Source organism: Mixophyes fleayi, chromosome 5 (genome assembly GCF_038048845.1).
Source record: "Mixophyes fleayi isolate aMixFle1 chromosome 5, aMixFle1.hap1, whole genome shotgun sequence".
In the NCBI taxonomy this organism is placed as follows: Eukaryota; Metazoa; Chordata; class Amphibia; order Anura; family Limnodynastidae; genus Mixophyes; species Mixophyes fleayi.
In genome coordinates this window covers 259,887,218-259,898,478 of record NC_134406.1, presented here as the reverse complement: position 1 = coordinate 259,898,478, position 11,261 = coordinate 259,887,218, and the positions used below count along the sequence as shown (strand labels likewise).

The 11,261-nt window shown below is 42.7% G+C and overlaps 1 protein-coding gene across 1 annotated transcript; it reads right to left on the bottom strand.

Annotated features, from left to right (window-relative positions):
- Positions 1-322: 322 nt before the first annotated feature.
- Positions 323-10,411, bottom strand: UTP23 (UTP23 small subunit processome component). The gene is made up of 3 exons (XM_075213985.1): positions 10,112-10,411; positions 8,162-8,336; positions 323-800 (listed from the first exon to the last, which is right to left on the bottom strand). Exons 1-3 carry the CDS (start codon positions 10,297-10,299, stop codon positions 426-428), a joined length of 738 nt encoding a protein of 245 aa, XP_075070086.1. The 5' UTR covers positions 10,300-10,411; the 3' UTR covers positions 323-425.
- Positions 10,412-11,261: the final 850 nt, after the last annotated feature.

Here is an 11,261-nt window from a genome sequence, read left to right as displayed (position 1 = left end):
GGGTAGACTTGCTAAACCTTCAAAAAAGAAGAGTGGAGATGGTGCCCATAGCAACCAGATTCTAGCCATCATTTATCTAGTATATGGTAGAATCTGATTGGTTGCTATGGGCAACACCTCCACTTTTACTTTTTAAGTTTTAATAAATCTACCCCCTCTCTTACACAACAAGGTCTACCCACATACAGTTTATACGACAATATACTGCCTGAACTACGTAGTTAAGGATATAATCCCAGAATTAAGAAGAATTCATCAAACTGGAATACCCTAACATGGAATAATAATCTAAAATCCAGGTAAAATTAAAGAGAAAAAAAACTTTGTACGAGTTATAACCTTTCTTTTTAGTGAAATGTACAAGAAAAAAACCATAAAACAATTGTTTCTAATATAAAAACCATGTACAATCGGTCACACTTCCGTTACGCAGTCTTCAGCGCGTCTTTCTCCAACGCCTTTTTTCTATTCCTTTTCCTCTTTCTTTTCTTTTGATCGGGAGCTGGCTCCGCAGCTTGCGTTGGGTTTTTCCTCTTTCTCTTCAGGCAGCTTAGCGGGTTGGGACCGCTGACTCCTTTGCGCTTCCTTCCTCTACGCTCCGGGACCTGCGCCACCCCCTGCTCATCCTTTAGATGCTCCAGGTTCTGTTTCTCGTGCTCGGGAACAAGCTGGCTGGCCTGCGAAGCCTGGACATGGGCCAGAGACTTGGGCGACGGCTTGTCCAGCACGATGGTGTTCTGAATGATGAACAACAGAGGGATTCCCGCTCGCTTCTTTACTTTATTCGCCAGTTCTTGATCCTGGTGAATAAAATTCAAAAAGACAACAGTTACATGACAATTTAACTAACTGTGTTACTGTTTCCTAGGTTTACTAATCCTGCAGTTATCTTAATGAATTCTCCCCCAGATATAATCACGGGGATTATCGTACATTCTGTTACGCAGGTGTGTTGTGCTTTGCAGAGCTGGTATTACACTGGGGATTAGATTACAGTACACTGAACAATACACAGAGAGTGTGATCTGAAGAATAAATAAAGCATTAGTCTAATAGATCCATCTGATTAGCTGCATTTATATCTCATTACCATTATGGCTTGCATGATAATTTGTATACAAATAGAAAACAATGGGACATAAAAACTGCAGACATTTTTTAATATCAATTAATATATGGCTGGCCAGGCTGCATTATATATATATTGATGGATAGGAGATTAAATTACTAGACAGCCGACAGTCGGGGGAAATTCTCTGTAGTGTGCAACTAGCCTAAAGCTGGGTACACACTGCAGTGTTTTCAGCCGATAATCGGGTCAATCAAACGATAAACGTCTGTTCGTCCCAATATCCCATTAGTGTGCACACTTCAACGATGAACGATTATTGTTCCAAAGCACATCGTATCGTTTCATTTGATTTTAAAACCGGACAAATAATCTCATTCAACGATGGAACCATGTTGTTCCAATCCTGCAGTGTGTACGCACTCACGACCAGCAGTGTCCATAGACGTCTATGGAGTGTGCAGAGTCAGGATGTTTTCAGACGATGGTTATGACAGATGAAGTGCACAGATCTGACGGTAAAACGTGTATAGTGTGTACACAGGAATCGGCTGCTGATCTGGTCATTTTTTTTTGTCATTGGTAAAATTATTAAAGATGTTGCATCAAGAGAAATGTTATGTAGCGTGTACCCAGCCTTACTCATTGGGCCAAAACTGTACAAATACCAGGAGCCAGGGAGCCAATGTACATTATAAAGTGTTTTTTTTTTTTACAAAAAACAAAGTACCGCTGATAGTCAGTTCTGCTTAAGAGATCCCACTGGCTCCAGAGTGTCACATTGTTTTGTCCTTGTATTAGATATGAAAGCAGCATAGTTTGGTTATCCTGACGATCATTGTATTCACCAACTACCACCCTATTGCTCACCTCCCCTTTGTATCAAAACTACTCAACCTACTTTCTTTCCTCTCAATCCCTTCTAGAACCTCTGCAATCAGACTTCCATCCTCAACTTGATACTGCCCTTATAAAGTGAAGACTGGTCTACTTACAGCGAAGGCCAAGGGTCACGTCTCTATCTATTCTCCTGGACCTCTCTTCCACTTTTGACACCATTAGATCACCCTCTTCTCTTACACAGCTTTCACTCCATTGGACTTTGTGACATTTCTCTCCTGGTCCACTTCCTACCCCTCTGAACGCTCCTTCAGCTGCTGACATCTAGATCTACCTCTCCCATTCACGAATATATGAAGTGACCAATGGTCTCTGCCACTTCCATGAGGATCTCACAATGTACAGCACTACATGCCCAAAACAAATCTTAGCTCATCATCTCCCAGACTCACCACCTCCCCCAAAATTTCATGAACTATCCCCCCCACCACCATGTCCTCAGTCTCTGTAGCCCGCGGCCCTGGCACCACCATTTAATCTGCTTTCCTCCTCACATATTGCTATAATGTGCCATTTAGTTACCAAAAAGGGAACCAAACGTATCTTTATTCTCAACTCCCACCTTGACTACCTCCTAGTCCTCCTATATGGATTCCTCTCACCCATATGTCCCTGCTGCGATCAGATCAAAATGTTGCGGCAAGACTGACATTCCTCTCTCATCGCTTCATATCTGCCGCTTTGTAAGTCATACACTGGCTCCCCATAAACTCCAAAAATCCAATTCAAATAAATCATCCAAAGCCCTTAACACCTTCCCCTTATATATCTCAAAATACTATCCCTCATTCCCTTTTAGCTCTTCCTCTGACTTGCACTTCACTTCCTCTTCTCCCGAAATGATTTCCACCTATAAAATTCCTACCAGACCCCATCAGACTCTCCCCCAGCCTTCAAATATCCCCTGAAAACCCATCTCTTTATTAAAGCTTACACTACTCTCCCACTTATAGCACCCTCACTAATGAAATCTCACAACTGTCCCAATCTCCACTCTCACATTGTCACAGCTCTGGCCTTTTCCCGCTAGGTTATAAAGTCTCACGATTAGGGTCCCCCCCTACCTCTTGTTTTCACATTTGTGCTCATGTCTACCTTGTATGTCCCGGTTTATCTATGCTGTTTTCCCCATTGTCCCAACACCACAATAACGTACCCCAAAGTTACCCCACAGTAAAGCATATCAGTGACCTACACACAAACTGCTTATTTACATAGCGCCACTAGATATATGAACAGATGTTCCTTTTACTTTTATGTTGCCATCATTTCTTATTGAGTTCAACTCTGCTCCTCGAATACATTGTGGTTTTGTAACGTGTCCAGTGATTGGTCAGTGGTCTTGTTACATTAAAATCTGCAATGCATCAAAAGAGCAGAGTTTAAAAATCGTCCTGGAAGAAGAACCAGCCATAACACAGTCACTGGGCGGTCCAGGATATCGGACTCATGCCATGGTGGCATCAGAGGAATACTAGTATAATACTTCTACAGGTGGATACATTATAATGAGTGTAACCATCCCATGTACTGTCGACAGTAACTTTCTGAGACATGACAAAACTGCAGGAAGTTTGCCAGCATTCCATTGGCTCTGCATGATCACATGATATTCATGTCACAGAATCGTCACTCACATTAAACAGACAACTTAAGCTACACCTAAAGCATTTTAGCATGAAGTGCAAGAGACAGGGAGGGGGCAGTTTATAATCAATATTAGTTTTTGTTTTTCTTATCTGTTAATTTTATGAGTTCCACTTAAGCAGTGTTTGGACGACACCTGACCTGTACCATACAGCAGCGTATTGCGCCAGGGGAAACAATACTGGAGCTTATTACACTTAAGAAACGTAGACAAAGACCTACAGGTCCCAAAACTCATATTTAATAAAATACCAACCGAGAAATCTGTTAAACAGATTCAAACCCACTCTTACAATGCTTCCATAATTAAAACCTTCTCAGTAATCCATTTCAATGGAACATCAGATCGCGCCAAGAGGGGGAATTTAGATTTGAAACCTAATCTAGTTAATTCACTTACTGGGTATTAATCAAACAAAACAAGTTTTACTTTGTAGAGTGCTAAAGAATTTAAATCCATGGAGGTATTTAGTTCCAGGCTGAATGAAGATCCAAACAACTAATTCCAGGCGTTAGACACAATCAGATCTAGCAAAAGAGAGCTTAGCAAAAACAGGCATAAGATGTCGGTGGGACACACTGACCCAAGGTAAAAAGAATCTTTGGTGTTGGGTTTTACTTATTGAATAATCTTTTAAAAAAAACGTTAGTCAATCAGGTATCAATTTATGTCTGGCCAGCGGTATTACAGTACTGTATACAAAGGTTACAGTGGATGCATAAACCACACACAGAGTACACAACTGTCTTTTAGGAGACACTTAGCTCAACATTTTTTCTTTGTTTAACTGTATGCAGCATAGGTGGAGGCATTATTATATTCAATTCACCTGTATAGACTACACAAAAGCTTAAAGGTTTAAGATTGCCCACCCTTTGTCTATCACCATCATTTATTTATATAGCGCCACTGATTCCGCAGTATTTTAGAACTGTATAGAACTTACTCACATCAGTCCCTGCCCCATTGGAGCTTACAGTCTAAATTCCCTACCATACACACACACAGACTAGGGTCAATTTGATATCAGTCAATTAACCGAACAGTGTTTTTCTTGGAGGGTGGGAGGAAACCGGAGCACCCAGAGGAAACCCACGCAAACACGGGGAGAACATACAAACTCCTCACCGATAAGGCCATGGTCAGGAATTAAACTCCTGATCCCCAGTGGTGTGAGGCAGAAGTGCTAACCACTGAGCCATCAATTATATTTACAGGTGCATCTCCCCCTCCATGATATTATACAAAGCCACGCCCCTAAGCTGTTATATTGCAGATTTCCCTTTGCTTGGCGGTAGTAAGAGTTTTGTAGAAGTTCTACTGGCAACACATACTGTAATATTGGACAATTAGGCTGCTGTTGCTGCCTATGTGGTCCCAAACAGCTGTGATACCCAGTAGTGATAATACTGAGACCGACAGGATCACTATGGGGCATGTTGATAAAGGGGGGTCAGACAACAACCATCAGACTGAACTAACAAGCGCTGGCGATGCCAAAAGTAACACTGTAAATCTGGCAACATATAGTTTATTTTATTGTTGCTTTATGGCTGAAATTTAGCACTTCAAAACGCTGCACACTTATCTGCGTTAAAGCATCAGGAATTGCACATTCCTCCACATATGGTGGTCGTGCCCAAAATTATCCGGCTTCTGGGTTGAGATTAGAAGCCTGATTAATGCAATTCTTCAGGTGGACATTCCCCTAGAGCCCAAATTCTTTCTACTCTCTCTGGGGGCTCCCTCGGCACCCCGACATCAGAACAAACTGATTAGGCACATTGTGTCGGCAGCTACTTGCCAATTAGCAGCAGACTGGCGTATGCAATCCCCTCCCTCCATGCAGTCTATAATTAGTAGAGTCTGGCAAACTCACCGGATGGAGTATATGACCAGCATCATTCGGAACACTTCGAGAGCTTTGGCCAAGGTTTGGGATCCATGGCTAGCCTTCTTTCAGGTGTGCCCACCCTTTACTTAACCCAGTTCTAATACCTCACTTCTTTTTTGGACTTCTCCTTTTCCACAATGGATCTAGTCACCCCTTACTTTTCTACCTTCTTTTTAGCTCCTTTCTTCCTCTATACCCTCTCAACAAAAACTTCGGGTCATTCGTTAATACTACATTTTAAGGTTCGTTTGACTTAGTGTTTTGTAAGTTCGATGTTGATCACTGATTTGTTTACTTCTTGCTTATTTGTTATAACTGTATTCACCTTGTCAATCGTCTCTTGTTGTTACTTTGACCTGACAAAATAAATCTTTAAAAAAACAACAAAAAAAACACATCAGGAATTACAGCGGAGCGAGTTTGAAAATAAACCAGAGTGATCTTCCATAGGCCTCTTCCCCTCTCACAACTGTACTACGTGATAAAGCGTGACACTCAGTTGTCGGAGGACATTAAGGGATTATTGGACCAAGGCTAAAATAATGGTAAACGGTAAAAATCCTGCAACACGATTACACATTGATCTCTTAATATTTCTATTATAACTAAAGATAAAAGTTAAGTGTAACCAAGGGCTAGATTTACTAAATGGCGGGTTTGAAAAAGTGGAGATGTTGCCTATAGCAACCAATCAGATTCTAGGTTTCATTTTGTAGAATGTAATAAATAAATGACAGCTAGAATCTGATTGGTTGCTATAGGCAAAATCTCCACTTTTTCCAAGCAGCAGTTAGTAAATATACCCCTAAGAATTTCTGTTCTGAACCAAGATAGTTCCACGCATAACATTACAGCATACAAGCTTTAAGAGGATTTTTAGATCTAAATTTGTGAAGGTTTCAGGATGCCTTTTAAGATGTGATCATTGCATCTTTTTAAATCTTACACCGTAAACAAAACTGGGCTTTGATAGCTTAGAAAAGTACTTATCGATAAGCAGTAACTTTCTTACATGATATCAACCATTAAGTAAAGGAATATTGTTTATCAAAATCGTATGACAGAATGGCAAGAACGTTTTTCTGAGGTCCTGCGTTCTACATAAAACAAAATTAATTTTGTTTGGGGTAATTTTCTTTAAATAGAAGTCTGTACTGCTTAAATTTTAGAAATAGCATACGATAACCCAAATATATTGCTTGTAAATCTGAGCTGGTTTTTATATATTTACTCGTAGTTACACATTCCATCTTGAAGCACTTCAGTTACGGACGCATATGGCGGATTCTGTTTCTTGCATACAAAGTTATAACAGAATACGGCAAGACACACAGAGAGTATGGCTAAGTACACACTGGAGCGTTTTCATCCAATAATTGGGCAAATCAGCCGACATACGTCGAGAGTAGGGGTAGTGTCTATAGTAACATGATGGTCGAAAGTGTTGATTTTCTGCTCATTTGGTTGGTCAATCATGTAGTGTGTATGCACTCATCACGTTCATCTCCATAGAGTTTACAGAGTCAGGCTCTTTTCAGTCGATGCTAGCAATGAATGTACCAGTGAATAACTGTAGACCAGGCCTGTCCAACCTGCGGCCCTCCAGGTGTTGTAAAACTACAAGCCCCAGCATGCTTTGCCGGTAGACAACCAGTTGATAGCTGGAAGGGCATGCTGGGACTTGTAGTTTCACAAACACCTGGAGGGCCGCAGGTTGGACAGGCCTGCTGTAGAGAGTGCTGTAGAAGGAAGAATTAATTTATTCGATCTGAGACAGAATGTTTTGTTTCAGAGTCACAGAAGCCAACGAAATACATTAGCCTTGTTATAGCTATCCACATGTCCTGTTTTAATCAGTGTGACAAAATTCAATTAATGAATATTGTGCTGCTATTCTCTGGACTAGAGGACCAGCTGAAGAGCACAGATCTGAAGGTAAATCGTGTCAGTGTGTACACATGAATCATCAGACTGATCAGATCTTCAGTCGTAGGTACAATCGTTTGCAATAATATGTTGGTCAGAAAATTCTTCAGTGTGTACCTAGCCTAACTCAAGGATGGCCTTCTGGTTTCATAGGTGTAGTTTTTCAGCTTGTTTTAAATTACCATAGAAATGTTAACCATTAGCTATCCCCCCACTTGCAGAACATTATATAATAACCCGACGATCTTACACACCAAACTTCTCCAGTTTAGATTGTAAGCTGTTACGAGTCGTGCCCCTCTTCCCTTGTAGTCTGCTCCCCCCCCTCCCCTTTTCCACTTGCTCCTTACCCCTCCCATGTCAACTTTGGCTGCTCTTACCATCCTTGTAATTGTCCTTTGTAATATGAGTTGATTTACATTACCCTTCTTGTATTTGTTATCTGTACTTTCAGTTCTGTTTGTGTTGTGTACATTTTTGTGACCTTTTCTTTCTTTATGTGACCTATATCTATCCTGTTTGTACTACTGCCATGTACGGTGCTGCCGGAACTGTGTTGCCCTATAAACGCTAATAAATCATAATTATAATGTTATCACACCCGTTTACTCTTTCTCCAAAGCAGCAGTTCTCCATGGCAACTAAATGCAAATCAGGAAAACATGCAGGATCACGGCTAAACCAACTAGGAATAAATGGTTTTCCAATTACCCTTTTCAGATACCTGGGTGGCGATGAAATAATGGTGGGCATTGCCATCTGCAGCCAGGGATAACAGACATGCGGAGCCACTGACAGGACTCTTGAAGTGAGCACAGTTCCGCACTTGAAATCTTTGGGCGACCAATTTGGCTCCATATAGTTCTTTCCCCAGGGATTCCAGCTCCTTTAGAACACAGCTGAAACAAATAATGAGTAGTGAGAAATTAGTGGCACTATACAAATAGCTACTGGTGACATTTTGCAGATAATGTAACTCATCATCTAATACAAACAGATGTAACAAATAACTATATAGCGCCACCTACTGGCTGGTGCACTGCTACCCTGTACTATATAGCACCACTCAGTGGCTGGTGCAGAGCTGCCCTGTACTATATAGCGCCACTCACTGCCTGGCGCACAGCTGTCCTGTACTATACTATATAGCACCACACTCAGTGGCTGGCGCACAGCTGTCCTGTACTATACTATATAGCACCACTCAGTGGCTGGTGCACTGCTACCCTGTACTATATAGCACCACTCAGTGGCTGGCGCACAGCTGCCCTGTACTATATAGCACCACTCACTGGCTGGTGCAGAGCTTCCCTGTACTATACTATACTATACTATACAGGGTCACTCACTGGCTGGTGCACAGCTGTCCTGTACTATACTATATGGTCTCACTCACTGGCTGGCCTGTACTACACAGCACCACTCACTGGCTGGTGCACAGCTGTACTATACTATATATAACACCACTCACTGGCTGGTGCACAGCTGTACTATACTATATATAACACCACTCACTGGCTGGTGCACAGCTGTACTATATATAACACCACTCACTGGCTGGTGCACAGCTGTACTATATTATATATAACACCACTCACTGGCTGGTGCACAGCTGTACTATATTATATATAACACCACTCACTGGCTGGTGCACAGCTGTACTATACTATATATAACACCACTCACTGGCTGGTGCACAGCTGCCCTGTACTATATATAACACCACTCACTGGCTGGTGCACAGCTGTACTATATATAACACCACTCACTGGCTGGTGCACACTATACTATATATAACACCACTCACTGGCTGGTGCACAGCTGTACTATATATAACACCACTCACTGGCTGGTGCACAGCTGTACTATATATAACACCACTCACTGGCTTGTGCACAGCTGTACTATATTATATATAACACCACTCACCGGCTGGTGCACGGCTGTACTATATATAACACCACTCACTGGCTGGTGCACGGCTGCACTATATATAACACCACTCACTGGCTGGTGCACAGCTGTACTATATATAACACCACTCACTGGCTGGTTCACAGGTGTACTATATATAACACCACTCACTGGCTGGTGCACAGCTGTACTATATATAACACCACTCACTGGCTGGTGCACAGCTGCACTATATATAACACCACTCACTGGCTGGTGCACAGCTGTACTATATATAACACCACTCACTGGCTGGTGCACACTATACTATATATAACACCACTTACTGGCTGGTGCACAGCTGTACTATATATAACACCACTCACTGGCTGGTGCACAGCTGTACTATATATAACACCACTCACTGGCTGGTGCACGGCTGTACTATATATAACACCACTCACTGGCTGGTGCACACTATACTATATATAACACCACTTACTGGCTGGTGCACAGCTGTACTATATATAACACCAATCACTGGCTGGTGCACAGCTGCACTATACTATATATAACACCACTCACTGGCTGGTGCACAGCTGCACTATACTATATATAACACCACTCACTGGCTGGTGCACACTATACTATATATAACACCACTCACTGGCTGGTGCACACTATACTATATATAACACCACTCACTGGCTGGTGCACACTATACTATATATAACACCACTCACTGGCTGGTGCACACTATACTATATATAACACCACTCACTGGCTGGTGCACAGCTGCACATCCCCCGTGAAGTATTTGGGCATCTGCTCCTTGATCTGGATCTTGTTCCTCAGAGCCGCCTGGCAGAAGGTCCCGTCCAGCAGCACCTGGTAGGGCTCCCGGAAGCGGAAGTTGTTCCGGTAGAAGCTCAGGTGTTTCTTCACGTGTTTCTGCCGCGTGATCTTCATGGCGGGTACCGGGCACCGCGGGGCCTCCGCTACGGCTTCACCGGACTCCGGTGCTAACACCACGTGTGCTGCTCCGGACTACGTCACCGCCGCCCCGCCCACCGTTACTAGGAGACAGCCTCTGGGGCGGGGCTAAGGGGGTCACATGACCACGCAGTGCAGCTTCATATGTTTATACTCTAGTTTCTCATCTCCACAGAACATTGTATTATTGATTAATCCCCAAATTACTGCTGTGCAGATTGTGTGATCTATACAGAGGATCATGATCTGTGACAGTGACTCTGCATTAATAGACAATAATTATAGTGATATATTGCTACCAGGAATAGTCCCTGCACAGTGGATCCCAAACATTCTAAGTTCGATGCACTCTTAGGGTCAACATAATTTTTTCAAGGCACCCCCTAAGCCAAAATTGTTACCAAGTAGTCCTCTGCCTAAAGCTGGGTACACACTACAGAAATTTCGACCAACTTTTTATGCCGAGTGATTTTACATGCGATCGATGGTCCGATCGCTCGGTCCATGGACTGCATACACACTAGCCTTGTTTAGGACGAGAAACAGAAGAGAGGACGTCCCTTTAGCGACTTTTTACAGCCATGTTGTCGTGAGCAATGACTGTAATTTCGTACTCACTGTTGTGGATCGGTCGGAATGTTATACACTACACAGCGGAAACGAGATTGGAAAGAAAATATTAAACGGTACGACCAACCAAATGAGGCGACAATCGTCCATTTGGGCAGACTTTCCACCATCGTGTCACTGCACACACTGACCCGACTTTTGAACGAGCGGTCGTATGTCGGCTGTTTGAGCCGATTATTGGACGAAAAACCATGTAGTATGTACCCAGCTTTACCACTGGCTGTGGCCGTCCTGTGAGATTGTTGCAGCTCCTGAGCCACTGCCCTAGCATATAGATCACAATCTGCTTCAGGGACATATATTTGGGG

Coding starts and splice junctions, on each gene's coding strand:
- UTP23 (XM_075213985.1), bottom strand. CDS start 10,299: ATGAAGATCACGCGGCAGAAACACGTGAAGAAACACCTGAGCTTCTAC. Junction 8,337..10,111: donor GTGCAGCTGTGCACCAGCCA/GTGAGTGGTGTT, acceptor TATTTGTTTCAG/CTGTGTTCTAAAGGAGCTGG. Junction 801..8,161: donor ATTATTTCATCGCCACCCAG/GTATCTGAAAAG, acceptor TTTATTCACCAG/GATCAAGAACTGGCGAATAA.